The following is a 16,577-nucleotide window of genomic DNA, read 5'->3' as shown; positions in this document are numbered from 1 at the left end:
AATGGTGTGCGTGCCTGAGAGGTCGACCATGTCCTTGGCGGAGAGGCTGACGTTCTTGAACTTCTGCACGAGGGTAGCGACGCTGGACGTCGGCACCACGAGGTTGACGTGGGCACCCTGAAGGCTCGCCGTGCGGCCGTCCTTCCGGCTGGCCTCTACCTCCCAGCTCGGCCTGACCCGACTGAATGCACCGGCGATCACGACTGAATGCACCGGCGATCAGTGATCATCTAGGTGCTTGTGGATGATATTTGCATGCATGTATGTATGCGATTATTACCACCACGACGGAGTCATGGGCAGCGATGGCGAGGAGGTCGGCGCAGGAGACTGTCTCCGGGCACTCTCGCTCCAACTCAACCTTGATGGCGTCGATGACCTCGAAGCCCCTGAGCGAGTTGGCATTGGGCATGCCCGTCTTCTCGCCGATGAAGAAGGGCAATATGTCATGCTAATTACAATTTTACCCATACCAAAAAAAGCCTATAGTCTATACTACCACCTAGTAGTATTGTGCACCGTAAAAGACCTCATGTAGCAATGTGCAACGCCACACTGCCATTTTTAATTTTGCATGGAAGTTGGTACTTACATTTTTGGTATTGTCAGCAAGGCTTCAATAAATCCATCAAACTAGAAAGCACAACCATCTAATCTATTAACTATGAGGTCGTCAGGTGCCATTTGTCCAATCTAACAATATTAACTATGCTCCATGTAACATTTGGCTTGCATCCTAAAGTCCCAATGCAATGTGGCTTCCGTCGAGATACCTACAGTGACAAGTGAGCCAATATATCTTAATGTGCACCTTCTCATTACTCAAGCTGATTAACAGCCATAGTTTTAGATCGGCAGCGCGGCGGAGCTGGAGGCCAGTGGCCATGGTGGAGGAGACGGAGGTGCGCGGGTAGGAGCAGGAGACCGGCTGTGGGGAGGAGGAGGCCGGTGGCGCAGGGAGGCGGCCGTCAGCACGCGGGCGCCGGGGAGGAGAGCAGGTCGGGGATTAGGATGGAAAGTGAGTCATTGTGATGAGGAAGGAATAAGCCACAATTTTTGTCTTCTGACGGGTGGAGGAATGCAGAGACCGCATTTTGTGGGGCTTTTGCTAGCTTTCGGTCGTGAGCCGTTTTGTGTTCGAGTATTTGGCTCGGCTTCATCAAAAGACACTCTAGAAGCTGCTTGATGAGCTGTGTCAAAGGGGGCTTAAGTTATTGCTACAAGCAATTCTACTGTACCCATGATTATGAAGTGAAATGAACTAACATGTACAGCTGATACGGAATTCATACATTGACAACCGGCTACTCATGACTAAATCGTTGGTCCAGGAAATACTCATGTTCAAATAGTAGCATGTTTGGCTATGTTTTTCTTTATGAATCATTAACTGCATGCTAACGTTAATATATATCTAGTCTCCTTAGACTCTTGCAAATCTGTACTTGGATCTGTAAATTATGATGCAATTTCATTGCATAATAATTAAGTCATTATGAAGTAGGGCATTTCTGTGCATACCACTACTAGAAAACTGAGCATTCGTCCCGAGGCTCAGTACCGGTTGCATTTTGGCCTTGTATTAATGTGAGCATTAGTACCGGGCCTAACGGATAGTTCCCGAGGAGCATCCCGTGACCCCCTTTAGTACCGGGCCTAATGGATAGTCCCTGAGGAGCCTCATGTGACCCTTTTAGTACTAGGTGGAGGCTCCACCCAGTACTAAAGGTCACCTATTAGTACCAGATGGAGCCTCCATCCGGTACTAAATGCCCTAAGGCACATTAGTACTGGGTGGAGCCTCCACCTGATACTAAAAGGGTCACCTTTAGTACCGATTGGGTTCCCACCCAGTACTAAAACTCCCGTCCGGCACCCCCCTTCCCACACCCCCGCGCGCTACCCGCTCCTCCTCTTATCCCTTCCTTCCTCCTCCTCCTCCTCTACTGCCTCCCCTTATCCCTCTCTCTCTCTCACAGTCTCCTCCTTATCCCTTCCTCCTCTTCTACTGCCTCACCTCCCTTCCCCCCTCCGCTCGCCCCTCACCGGTAGTGAGGAGCAGTGGCGGGGTGAGGTGAGGCGGTGGTGGGCAGATGGACAGGCAGGGGCAGTGGGAGGAGCGCGGTGGAGGGCGGAGGAGCGTGGGGGTGGGCGGCGGGAGGAGACGGGTGGAGGGCGGAGGAGGGAGGCGGGGCCGGTCGGTGGGCGGACGGAGGGGATGGACGGCGGGCGGGCGGAGGAGAGTGGCGGGGCCGGGCGGAGGTAGGCGGAGGGTGGGGGGGGAGGGTGTGGGGGCCGGCAGGGGGATTTCCTTTTTTTTAATTTTTTAATACTCCTTTAGTACGGTTATTTGCCCCCCTTTAGTATCGAACTACTAGTATCGGTTGTGAAATTGGTACTAAAGGGGGCTTCCCAACTGGTAGTAATAGTGTTTTCTCTAGTAGTGTACATTGTACATGTAACTTAGAAAGCATGCCCACACACTGATATTCGAGTCTCAAGGACTGTGGAACAACAGTAACTTGAAGAAGATAAAAAAAAAGCGTTAGCAAATTGGATACTACATTCAAATAGGGATGGGAGGAATCGGGACTTCATGTACAAGAAGAGTTGAGCACTGTAGCACATTTCAGTAGCCACTTGCAGTAAACCTTGCAAGAGTTATATTACATTCATATATAATAGGTGGGAGGATCGAGATCATTGTTTAAGGAAGGAGAGGGTCCTCCCATATCAATCTAGTTATTTGAATGTCAATGCTTTGCTCATTGGATGTAATGTACACAAAGGTATTCCCCATTTTCTAGAGGACAACCAACAAGATTTGGAGCAACTTCAGGTACTTGAGCTAAATCTTTGAGAAAAAGGTGATGGTGGAGCTTAAGAAAAGAATTGGTCACCAAAATATGTGGAAGCAACTCTAACAGCAAGAAGAAAGCTCATAAATAGCTCATCTTGGTGGAACAGGGTTCCCAATCTTCTGTCTAAACAGGATAACAGTCAATTTGGTAGAGAATTGACACTCACGATTGACCTCTAGTCATCAATTGTGCATTGCTGAGGTCAAACTGTACAACCGGAGTACCACGTCTCCCCTAGTCATCAACCGTGCACTGTCCGGTTATCCTCGGCACGAAGACTAATCCCTACTTGAAAATCGAAGAACACAAGCAAGAATAAGGATGAACACAACTTAATTTTCTGAATAATGATTAAGCACTTGAATTTGGGGTGTCACAAACCATTTGACGATGAAATTGTTAAATGACATATTAACTAAGCAAAAGACAAACCATAACTTTGGTGATGGCTACTAAATATAGAGTAATAGAGTCGGCCAAGGACCCTTGGACACGTCCATATAATGGACTCAACCATGATACATGGGCCAATGGCCCAAAAGACGGTGATGCAGCACTTTGTCCTCTTGTTTTGACAATTCCCATTGACTAGAAGGTATTTTGACGCAAGTTCAGTGCAATTGGAAAGGTTATCTTCCCATCCTTCCATGCATCTCTTCAAATACTACCTTGTGCTCTTCATAGAACTTCGAAAAAGGAGCCCATATGCGATATGGGGGACGGATCTAGTGCAAGCTGCTCCTGAATTTCAAGGGGCCTCCAACTTGACTCAGGCATCCTTGCTGGCTTTCTCCACCTTCATGCTTCTCTTCAAATACTTCCTTGTTCTCTCCATAGTTCCTAATCATAGTAATATCATTAAGTAGCAATATATTCTCAAAATCACTAAAAGTACATAGGAACGAGCTCACATGTTCATTCAATTGTTGAGCTCAAGCTATAGTATGTAATTCGCTCTTGCATAGCAACCGGAGAGCCTTGAGTACATCTAAAGGAGTGATGTCCTCATCAGCAAGTTTGTTTGTTGAGTTAGACCTTTCGAGTGAATGATCCTATGGTATATTCCTAGCAGAACTGAAGGGGTGTTGATCATTTCTGAAAATTATCTCCTTTTGGTACGAATAATTCACAAGGTTATCACCCTGAGTCATCTGTAATCCTATATTTATGAAGTTAATGACGCATCCTGCTGAGATGTTGTGCTTGATTGAATCAGATTTTTTTGTATGAAGAGCTAGGAGAGATATATTGTACTCCTTAATTTAATCACGTCATTCGCATATGATCTGTAAGTTTTGACTTTGAAGATCCACATATTCATTTATTACCCAGTGACATCATGTGCAGTGACCTCAATGCTTTGCCCCTTTTTTATTCTTGAATACTTCACCCATATCAGTCAATTTTTTTATAGAATCTGAGCTTCCTCACTTAGTTGTTGAAAAAGTATGATGCATGTTATTATCCAATAACCATCAATTCTATTTTAGTATATATAAGCCATTGTGTTCCTCAATGATAATAACCTAGCATTGGATCACATGATCATGCTACAGCACTTTATATAGAGCTTTCGGAGTTCCTTTTACTAGGTCACTAGAGAAATAAGGTAAATAGGGAAATGAACCGAGAACTACCACAATTAAAGAACAATGCAGATGCTAGACTCAAATTGGAAAGGGAGCCACCAGGAAGGCATTCACAAGTTAAACTGCGACCTTAGACTTTTGCCAACAAATCTGTTCTGGAACCAAGAAAGTGTGACCACGTTGTGTCGGATTGTCTCTTGATTGACTCTACATGCAGGACGGGCCACTCAGTTTGCATCTACATCCGTGTTGTGGGTTCTTGTACAAACCATGTCGCAATTACCAAAGATGTTGACCCGATCAGTCAATCACAATAATTACGGTCACAATAACCGTTGCTAATTTTCTTATCAATTATTAAAACTATCACAGAATTTTCTTGATAGAGAATTAAAACTTTCAACAAGATTTACATATTAACAATAGACGTTACCACTGCTAATCAATATATCACATCAGCATTTTGAGCTACTAGGTCTCCATGTGCCAGAATAATTAATTGACTGAAAAACAGGTATTTGACTGTCAGAGATGACCCTGAACGTTCCTGTTGGTTTCGAAATTGCCCTCAGGACCAAAAAGACTTTCGGGGACTATCAGAACACTCCTGCCGCCCTGGAGGAAACCAACAAGAATTGCTTTCCTGTCGGATTGTGGACTGGCGGGATTCCTGATTCGGCCCGCGCTTCCAAAAAAGAAAACATCACTCCATGCAACTACCACCCTTGGAACTGTGCAAAAAGTTAGCCACCCTAGCTTGGTGTCGGCACACACAAGCCTACGCAAAATGCACACTGCCGCCAAACCCACCCGAGCAGTAGTATTAGGTCACTATCGATCTGTCAACTGTATTCTCCTTGTTTATTGATACATAATAAGCCCTCCTTTAGATGACGTGCCATTCTGCTACTACTGGTTACTTACAGTGCACGGTAGTAGTCTTCTTTAACTTCAGTACAGGTTACACAATTGAGTCATCGCTCCAGAGTATTATATCGGTGTATTGATCTTATATTACTTCCGCAACGTTACATAAGAGCAAATTCCTTTTCACGTAGGAGGCAAGGGCAAATGACAAGCAAAACGATCACAATGATAGGTGCCATTTTTGCTAGACCGCATGGTCCAATAGGAGTGGGAGGTAAAGGGAATAGAAGCTAAACATCATCCTGTAGTTTCTGCGAAGCAAGTGCTCATGCTTCCAGAGAGAAAGCAGCTGCCCCTACCAAACATGTGATTGTTTGGAGCAAGATGTGATGCGTTCTAAACCGTGGTACTACCTTGGGTTCACTCTCGTTAGTGGCCGTGTTTAGTAAGGAGATGAACCCATTGGCCGCTCTTTCGCTAAGTGCAGGTGCTACGAAATTCATTGAAAAAGAGAGGGTGTGGTCACTTCTGAACAAGAAATTACAAGGACTACGCTGAAGAACTAGCCAAGAGGGCATTCTTGAACATTGTCAAGAAGATACAAAGAGGGTGCATTTCTTTGAGTAAAATGTGAGGGTGTATTTACATCATGTTGTGTTGTGATTAGCATCATATATCATGCTCTTATTTCAAAATTGCTACTCCCTCCGTCCCAAAATAGAGCTACGTTTAGCTTTTTCAAAAGTCAAATCTTTTTAACTTTGACCGACAATATCTCTAAAAACAATCCATTTCAAATAGAAAAGGGTACATATTATAATCATTAGTCTCTATGATTATTTCTCTATATGCAATCAAAGTTGAAAATGTTTGAATTTGAAAAAATCTAAATGGAGCTATATTCTTGGACAGAGTGAGTATAAACCATGGTGTAGGTGAGAGTACTATTTATTGTTTACCTATAGCTGCAAGCCTGCAACAGCGACTGGAACCATAAAACAAGTAACCGTGCAACAATTAGTTCCCTCCAAACTCCCAACTTTGACACTATGCAAAAAGAAGATTCCCCATCACATCAAACTTGCGGTACATGCATGGAGTACTAAATGTAGACAAAATTAAAAACTAATTGCACAGTTTTGTTGTACTTTGCAAACGAATCTTTTGAGCCTAATTAGTGGACAATAATTTACAAATACAAATGAAATGCTACAGTTGCGCATTTATGGCAAAATGCCAATTTTGCCACTTCCAAATTGGGAACTATACAAGGCCCAAATTAAACACAACAGATATGAGCGGTGTATAAAGTACTATTAATGCAAAGATTTGGTAGAAAGCATTAAATTTTGGTTGCTCTTTGTCGCAATCACAACTTAATGATCTGCCGCAGGTTTCATACTCAGTACGTTCATCATGAATAAATTCACTTTCAATAAAAGAGGTTTACTTAAAAGTAAACCGATACTTACACTGGGTCATGTGCATCAAGCCAAAACAAATGAAGAAACCTAATGTTTTCGTATGAAATGATACATCTAGTAATACACCTTAAGAATATAAATCAAATGGGATGGCAGAGTCCAGATTCGAAGCCCTAGGCCAACCTGGTTCATCAGCACCTCCTACATAGAGCACTAACATTTTTGGTGAATCACTCATGTTGGGTACCATATGCACAATCTCGGGGATACGTATGTGGATGCTTTAGAAAATATTAAGTGTCAATGTTTCACTAAACCATATTCTTGAGTAGGAATGGGAGGCACAGGGAATCAGAGCTCAAGCCAGCCCCTGTTACGTGATGTGCGACATTGAAACTTATTACTTGAAGGTGGGACATGGTATTCTCAAATGATTATAGCCTGCCTGGCTAGTGAAATGCTGTCTGAGCTCTAGCCGCCCATGCAACTGTGGCATGCTTAGCTTTTTATGTACTTCCCTGCTTGTTAACTATCTGCTCTCTCGAAACTGCGAATTGTCTGTTTTGCAGATTATTAGAGGACAGATCCTGCAGACAAGAAGAGGATAATTTAGTTCATTTTATACCCTGTTATAATGCAGTATGTATTTTATCTCCACATGTACGAAAAGAAATAGTAAGATACCTTCACTTCATTTTACTACAGATGAGTGTGAGGCTAAAACTGAAGATAAAAGTAGGTTCCTTAATGTTTCTTCTAGAAAGAAATCAGAATTTTGTATGGAATATACAATTTCCTTCATCTGAAACAATCAGAAGTTCAGGCTCTGTTCAAACTCCTTACACTCTGCAAGTGTCAAGTTTTACCAGTATAACGTGTTAAGTACCTGCATATCCATTGTCCAAACTGACTGCATCGCAATTGAATGTGAATTGTACAAGCTTATAACAATACTAAGCCACGTAGAAGTACAGTTTATAGTTTTGTTACAATATTCAATAAAAAATTTCATATTAGGCGTGTAACCAAGTGTACTTAGAGATACCGCTACTTAAATGTAAGAAATGATATGTGAGATCAGGAGAAGTCTTTTTTTTTATGAAGATTTCACCAATAGTGTCAATTATATTATAGAATATAACACTTCTCTGTGGTCAGTACAATATATTTATGCCGACTCTCATATCATCCCGTTCGACCTTGCTCTCTACCTTGCATGAGAAATACAGCAACGGAAATGAAGAGGCAGGTGCCACAATTCAACAGCAACTTAGATGCTAAGTTCAGATAGGAAAGGACGGCACCAGGAAGTCATGTACAGGCTTAACTGGCTTAACACGCCAGCAGATCTACTGTCGAACCAAGCAGTACGTAGTGCCCATGCTGCGCTAAGTTTGGTTGACCTAGTTAGCTGACCTAACCGGTGTCTACATATGCCCAGTCAGTATGAATTATAACATTTTGGGTCTTAGAAGCATCAAGGAACTGGTATACAAGACACTCCAAATGTTAGTCAAGGGTAAGGGTACACACAGCAAGCTAGACGCGTACACCAACTGATCTTCATTACCATTGGAACTCATTTCCTGTTTGGAGATAGACTGTTTCCTTCTGTCAACAGGACTTGGTTGTATTTAGCAGTCATTGCTACTAGCATTACACCCTATCACTTATATGTGTTTCCGGATAACACAATTGCCAAGACATGCACTTCGATGTGAAGAAATACATTCAGAACAAAAATAGTATGGTATGGGATACTCCCATGAAATTAATTTTCCGATCTTATTGCAACAGTCTTTAGAAAGGGCATTTATGCTTCCAACATGCATGCATGATACTTCTGTCTTCGACTCTATTGTACCTGATTTATCTAGCAGTACTAACTATTTGCTGATGCACCTACTCACTGCACCTATTTTTTAAATTGACAGATTTGTAAACAAACCAATCACATCAGTTCTTTTCGAATGCAAATATCTTCCAAGTAGCAGAGGTATGGCTTTTTTCGTGGCTAAGCGTGGGCCTGCCAATGAGTGCATTGTAAGCAGATCAGGTCCAGGCCAGTGAACAATGCTTTGCATCTTAGCAGTCCGGTATTCTTCCAGATTTACTTTGAGGGCCTAAATATTGAATTGGTTGGAGTCTTCATGATTTAAGTCATGGCTTAGTATGCACCAACATTCCACCCACCTAAAATTACAAATTGCAAGCACCACATTGTTCATACTCATGTCTGTAGTATAATTCAAATAATTACAAAAAAAAAGAAATCAAGAGGATGAGAACTATGAGTGATTTCATCTGTGTTGCAGTGAGGCCAATAGGAAAGGGAAGCAGCAAGAATTCTGGGCCAAGCTACTGACGTGAAAAATGTTGGTCGAGCTGGTTGCATTGTCCAGTTGAGAACGTAGGATCATTAGGGGCGGTAGACATCATAAAGCAGGTGGTGTGGACTTCTAGGAGAGGTATTGAAGTATTGGAGTCTTAGCTTCCTTCTTAGTTGATTATTTCCCATTAACACAACACCGTGGGAGTTAGCCCTGCACATGTTCACAACTTTCCTGATACTAAATCTAACAAATATGGAGGCACAGAGTATTTGTAGGCTGTTGCTTGGATTGCAAGAGCATTTCTAGTCACTGGATCAGTTCATGCGTACCCAACTGGTGTACTAGTGAAAAATTCGAGCTCTCCTTTTGTTCATGAAGACTGCAGCAGAGCTACATGTCCATATATCAAGCAAGAATTAAAACTATCCACAACAAGGCCCAGCGGCAGCACTACTATAGGACCCTATATCACCGCCGGCCCCAAACCCCCATCACCTTTGACTTGGGGCCCTGTCAGATAAAGGTCGGTGGTGATGGGGTTCGCTATTACCGCCGGATCATGAAACAATGATACACTGCCATCATCACTGGTTTGTGTCCAAGACCGGCGGTGATCATGGCCTTATCACCATGGTCCATATCACGACCTGGCAGTGATCACAGCCGGTTTGTGATTTCACTACTGGTTTCTGTTTTGAGTTCACGGTGAAAATTGATTTTCAACACCGGTTTAAACCTGTAATGACCATTTTGAGAGCATTTAAATATTTACAAAATCTAATAAAACCGCATATTTGACAGCAATATATCTGTGTCATCAGAACCAAACAAATACATCAAATACATGAATCCATACACAAGTCCATACATCAAAAATATTATTACAAGTCCATACATCAAGAATATTATTACAAGTGCATACATTAAGTTCAAACCACGAGGCCATAGATCCAATCAGTTACATCAATTATGTATGTTTCAAGGTTGTCCAGAATGATGCAAGATACTTCTTACCCCTAAGCAATGTAGTACTCCGAATCTTGTTCGATAACATGATAGATAATGAACCCGGCTAGTTTTTCTTTAAGTGCTATTAGCTCGCTCAGGAGTAGCTCAGAAGTGGACAGATTGGAGTTCTGCAACACAAATCAAAGATGTATTAACATAGTTAGATATATCAAACTCATTATACCCTAATTAATTAGCTAGGTTCAAATACTCAAGGCTACTAGTATTATGGATGTTTTCATACAACCTGATTGCTTACACTTGAAAAGTCATCCCCGCTGTAGAGATGCATGTAATGCATTACATAAAACCCGCAATGATCGTTACCCTCAGGCTGCCTTAGGATCCACTCAAATTCGTCAATGGAGAAGTCGGTCCAATAAGGTCTATGAACCTTGTATTTCTTATGGTAAATAAACCAATCACAGAACTTCTTTTTCAAATGCAAATATCTTTCAAGTTGTCCAGGTAAGGCTTTTTAGGTGGTTAAGCGAGCCTGCCAATGAGTGCATCTTAGGGTTCAGATACCCGTAAGCATTTACTTTGAGGGCCTAAATGTTTAATTGGTTGGAGAGCCTTTATGATGCAAGTCACGGTCTAGTATGCACCAAAATACGACCCACCTAAAAGGATAAATTGCGTGCAAGCATCACATTATTCATATATTGTAGTAGTGCACCACATTATTCATATATTGTAGTAGAGCATAAGAACGTAAGGACATAATACGGTGGAAATTCACAAACAATGGAGAATACACAACCACTTGGCTTACCAGTGCAATTCATTGGATTCATTGGATCGGCAAAAACAAACTTTAGAACAATTGTATGGAAAACATGAGCCCTTCGGAAATGCAAGTTCTTTGCATGGTTGCTGCTACAAAATAGGGTATGGACATCTGATAGACTACAAGCTCGTGAATGGGCTAACTCTGGAAACTGCACCTTATGTAGAAGAACATCAGAGACCGCAGCCCACCTGTTCACTGAATGCAGATTCACCGAGAGGATCTAGGGAGATATGACCAATTGGACAGCCACAAGCATGCTTCCGCATAGTTGGCCATAGACGGTCTCAGTCCATCAATGGTGGTCGGAACTAGCTAAGATGGTGTGCACGGATCAGCGCGGGCTGAAATCACTTATTATCCTAGTATGCTGGGAAGTATGGAAGGAGCGCAACGCTAGGATCTTTGACCGCAAAGAATCGACAACACATCAGGTCTCACAGCTCATTAAAGATGAAGTGTCCATGTGGATGATAGCTGGGACAAAGCACCTCGCAAACCTAGTGCACCGCTCCTAGTGTCGGTTCCGTGATTCCCCCCTTGATGGGGGGGGGGGGGATCGTAGCTTCTCATTTTTATTCATTTTTTGCAGCTATGCTGTAACTTTGTACATTGTTAGCCTGTCTAAGCCTTCATCCTCTTTTTAATATAACACGCAGCTCTCCTGAGGTTCGTTCCAAAACAATATATTGTAGCAGAACTCAAATTAAAAAGGGTGAGAACTGCGAGTGTTTTCATCTGTGTTGCAGGAGGCCAATTGGAATGGGAAGTAGCAGGAATTCCTGGCAAAGCTACTTACGACTACACTGCCTGAACTAGTAATACGATCTCAGTATAAGGTCAACCACGTGAAAAAGGTTTATGGAGCTGGTTGCACTATCCAGTTGTGATCCTAGGATCATTAGGGGTAGACATCGTCAAGAGGATAGCCAGGTGGTGTGGACTTGTCGGAGAGGGATTAGAGTATTGGAGACTTAGATTCCTTCTTTGTTGATTATTTTCCCTTAACACAACACTGTGCGAGTTAGCCCAGCACATGTTCACAACTTTCCTGATAAAAAATCTAACAAACATGGAGGCACAGAGTATTTCTATGTTGTTGCTTGGAAGCCAAGAGCATTTCTAGTCACGGTCCAACTGGTGTAGTAGCGAAAGAGTCAAGCGTGCATGTAGTCAGCACTAAACTTTTCATGGTCAACTGTCATCTCTATATCTTTCATTTGGGATAATTGTTTAGGAACAAAAGGGTCCTGCCAGTCCACAGCTATCCAACTCAACTCGATCTCTCGCTTTGGGAACGAACTTAAGCTGCTGAGTCTCATCATTAAGGAATGCAAAAGCAGCTTAGGGAAGGGAGGGATAGCCAAAATTATGACCCAGATCTAATCACACTACTACAACAAAGCTCATCCCTTCATGTTCATAAACCCCATCTGTAACCACAAACTGCATACAACTGTCAACTATTCATTTATATATATACTACACAACACAACAAGGGTATCCCAAATGACTCATCTGTACGGTTCTGTTTAAGCTATGTCCAAAGTTGAGCAAATCTTGTTGTACAGAAATGATTGTTAGCGTCCATTTAATAGTAAATGTGTTTTTCTTAACTTGGAGATATATTGTAAATGAAAACTTTCATCATGTCACTGTATATGATCTCTGGCTTTTTATTTTGAAGATCCACATATTCTTTTTAATTAGTATCCATCTACACAGACCATAATGTGACACCCTGTATCTGTAGATGCCCTTGCACATTCCACAGTTTCTTTTTTTCCTGATGACTGCCCCCAATATAGCATTTTAATTCTAGAATATGTGTATTTAATTTCACTTGGTTGTTGAAACTATTAAGGCAAACGCTACGATCGTCCAATAATTGTAGATTTTCAGTATGAACCACTGCGTGCCACAGTGATAACAAACTAGCATTGCATTACATGGCCCTGCTATATCACATAATATAGAGTTGGTGCCAGACCACTGAGCAGATACGGTAAACCTATAAATGAACAGGGAGCTGGCACTACTCAATCTGAAGGCAATGCATGCCAAACTGAAATCTCGGAAAGGGACGCACCAGGAAGGCATGCGCAGGTCAAATTGGTGGCCTGTCAAACATGCTTGCGCATCTCTTGTGGAACCAAGCAATAGGAGCCACATCGGCTGCGGCTTCCTCGGCTCCGGCGAGCTCGATTGGCCGCTATGCGAGGAAGCGTGAGGCGGGGGTATGGGTCGAGACGGCATCAGGGGAGCACGAGGCCGGGGCCTGCCTTTCATAGGCTTGGGACGCGAGGTGTGGTGCGGAAGCCAAGGTTGGCCGACGGTGACGTAGGTGCAACGCGCAGCACGGATCGGGCCGAGCCTGGGCTTGGTGGGCTCCACCCGTAGAGAGAGAGGTTGGGGTTATGTCATACCCTGAAATTTCTAAATTTCAGGATATGATTAAAAGAAATAATTAAACAACGATTTCTATAATTTAAATTTTTTTGCCAACATTTATTTTCTTTATAGGAAATTTAGCATAGGAAAAATAATTATTTGTTATTCGGAATTTAATAAGGTTGTTGTTCTCTGTCTGTGCATTCATGCTGATGCATCTTGGTGTTTCATGAGTGAAAAAGTTTTACAAATGCGTTTAGATGTTGTCCCAGTCCTTCTGAGAATTTTTTTTCAGTTTTTCTGGAATTTATTCTCTTTTCCTAGTTCTAAAATCCTTTTCACGAGCTCCAAATATTTTTTTTGGATTCCTCATGTCCCAAACTATCTCTAGGAATTTTCCTAGAATTTTTGGGATTTTAAGAACATTTTTCGTGGTTTAAATGATTTATCTAGCTTTATCTGGATTTTTATTTACACAAGGAATTATTTCTGAAATTTTTCTTCTTATCTCGACCCGGCCCGTTTCCCCTTTCTTTTCCTCAGCAGGCCACCGGCCCAAACTGCTCCCTTGCCCCCTCCCTTTTCCTTTTTCCTTGGGCCGGGCCGGTTCCCCTTCAGCCGGCCTGGTAGCCAGGCAGGCCCGCCAGTGCCTCCCTCCCCTTTCCCCTGGCCCAACCAGCCATTCTTTTTTTTCCCATACCGGCCCAGCCAGGCTTTTCTCCTTACCGGCCCACCTTCCTTTCCTTTCCTCCAGCCCAGCTTGGCCCGCCATCTTTTCCCTCTCTTCCTTTGACCGACAGGTGGGCCCCACCTGCAGGTCTTTCTTCTTCCTCAGGCCAGGCGTTCATCCGACCGCTCCTTTTGCTCGATCTCTACCAGCCACCGCCGCCCTACCTGCCGCACACCAGCATCCCCTGCGCTCCAGCACCTGCTCGCCTTCCTCCCTCGCCCGCGCGCCGCCAGTAACCGGCCCCTTCACTCCCGGTAACGGATGCCCGTTACCTCCTTCATGGACTTCAATGGCCGGCCGGTCGATTCACCTCCCATCCGCGCCCTATAAATCCCCCAACACCTTCGCCCGGAGCTCCTCTTCCATTCCACCGCTCGCTCACCACTCTCTCCCACCAGAGCACCGCCGCCCAAAAGCTTCGCCGCCGCCGGTTCCTGTTCGCCGGTGAAAGTGTAAATGTGGGAATGGATCAATCTATTCCATAGCAATGTGCATGTATACATATGGAGGCTGGGTTAGCTCTAAGCCAACCGCACAGGCGTACATGCCTAAAATCAAGGGCTGACTACTATAATTATACATACTATAATTACAATAGTCTAACACTCCCCCGCAGTCTAATCGGGAGCATCGCTAACGGTCAGGCTGGATCAAAACTCCTGGAACAACGAGGTGGGTAGGCCCTTGGTGAAGACGTCATCATACTGTGATGTCGTAGGAACATGAAGAACTCGAATGTGACCGACGGCGACCTTCTCTCGAACAAAATGGAGATCAATCTCTACATGTTTCGTTCCCTGATGCTGCACTGGATTGCTGGAGAGATATATTGCACTGACGTTATCACAATAGACCAAAGTGTCTCAGCGAGGAGGGTGGTGAAGCTCGAATAGTAGCTGTCGCATCCAAGTGGCTTCAGCTACGCCATTCGCCACAACACGGTACTCGGCCTCAGCGCTGGATCGTGAGACCATGTGCTAACGCTTGGAGGACTAGGACACCAGATTGTCACCTAGGAGCACTGCGTAGCCAGAGGTGGAGCGACGGGTATTCGGGCATCCAACCCAGTCTGCATCCATGTACACGATGAGCTCTGTAGGTGATGAGCAGTACATAGTCAAACCAAGTGAAAGAGTGCCTCGTAGGTACCGTAGAATCCGTTTGAGAGCCGCGAGGTGGGGCTCCCTGGGGTCATGCATGTAGAGGCACACTTGCTGAACAGCAAAAGTAATATCCGGATGGGTAAATGTCAGATACTGCAGGGCGCCAGTGAGACTGCGGTACTGTGTGGAGTTAGCGATAGGAGGTCCATCTGCGGATAATTTGAAGTGTACATCGACAGGGGTGCTGCAAGGCTTGCACTCACTCATCCCGGCTCGCTCCAAAATGTCCTGAGAGTATTGTTGCGGAGAAAGAAATAAACCACTAGCAGAGCGTGTCACTGAAATGCCCAGAAAATGGTGAAGCAGACCCATATCGGTCATAGCAAACTCACGCTGGAGAGCCCCAATAATCTGCTTTAGAAGATTGGCAGAGGAAGCAGTGAGAACAATGTCATCCACATAGAGCAACAACAAAGCTGTGTCTGTCCCTCGTCGATATATAAAGAGTGAAGTGTCTGACTTTGCTTCAACAAATCCAAGTGAAATAAGATGTCGATATATAAAGAGTGAAGTGTCTGACTTCGCTTCAACAAATCCAAGTGAAATAAGATGAGAGGCAAACCGATGATGCCAAGCACGCGGAGCCTGCTTCAGACCATATAGAGACTTGTTGAGCCGACAGACGAAATCAGGACGAGAAGAATCCACAAAACCTGTGGGCTGAATGCAGTACACTATCTCTGTGAGGGTACCATGCAAGAACACATTTTTCATATCCAGCTGGTGAATGGGCCAGTCCTGAGAGAGAGAGCCAAAGAAAGAACCACTCAGACTGTCACGGGCTTGACCACAGGGCTGAACGTCTCATCATAATCAATACCAGGCCGTTGTGTGAAACCCTGGAGGACCCAGCGGGCCTTGTAGCGATCCAAAGAACCATCTGCAAGTAGTTTGTGATGAAAAACCCACTTGCCGGTGACCATGTTAACACCAGGAGGCCGTGGCACAAGACTCCAGGTGTCATTGGCAATCAAGGCATCGTACTCAGTTTGCATAGCGGAGCGCCAATTCTGATCGGACAGAGCTGGGCAGTGGTGACATGGGCACAGTGTGGAGGTTGAGGTGATCCACGGGCTGTGCGATGTCGGCCTTGCCGCGTGTGCGCATGGGATGCGCATTGTCGACGGGGGTGATGGAGACCAGCCTCGTGGCCACCATACGACCGGTGGCCGTGGTGCTGCTGGCAGTTGCCCGCACGGGAGACACGGGGGCAGCAGCACCGGCTGGGACGGTCGACGAGGCAGACGTAGTAGTACCGGCTGTACTCGATGGTGCCATGGGAGCGGTGCTACTGGCAACAACTTGCACGCGGTGTACAGGGGCACCAGCACCAGGATGTACGGGCGTGGAGGAGGCGCTGCTAGGAGCAGTGTGGGCAGCAGCGCCAAGGTCCGGTGACCCCTGGGAGAGCTCAGGCGCTG

General features: G+C 44.4%; 1 protein-coding gene across 1 annotated transcript in view; it reads right to left on the bottom strand.

The window, feature by feature from the left end:
• Positions 1 to 412, bottom strand: part of LOC117834285 (peroxidase 40-like) — a 454-nt gene extending 42 nt beyond the window's left edge. Inside the window, exons 1-2 of the mRNA XM_034713896.1 lie at positions 256 to 412; positions 1 to 203 (exon numbers count right to left, since the gene is read on the bottom strand). The exon at positions 1 to 203 is cut by the window's left edge and continues 42 nt beyond it. Of these exons, the coding sequence (XP_034569787.1) occupies positions 1 to 203; positions 256 to 412 (360 nt within the window). The remainder of the gene's footprint in view (positions 204 to 255) is intronic.
• Positions 413 to 16,577: the final 16,165 nt, after the last annotated feature.

This window comes from Setaria viridis, chromosome 8 (assembly GCF_005286985.2).
Source record: "Setaria viridis chromosome 8, Setaria_viridis_v4.0, whole genome shotgun sequence".
NCBI classification, from domain to species: domain Eukaryota; kingdom Viridiplantae; phylum Streptophyta; class Magnoliopsida; order Poales; family Poaceae; genus Setaria; species Setaria viridis.
Note: the sequence above shows the minus strand (reverse complement) of the source record. Positions and strands in the feature narration are given on the sequence as shown.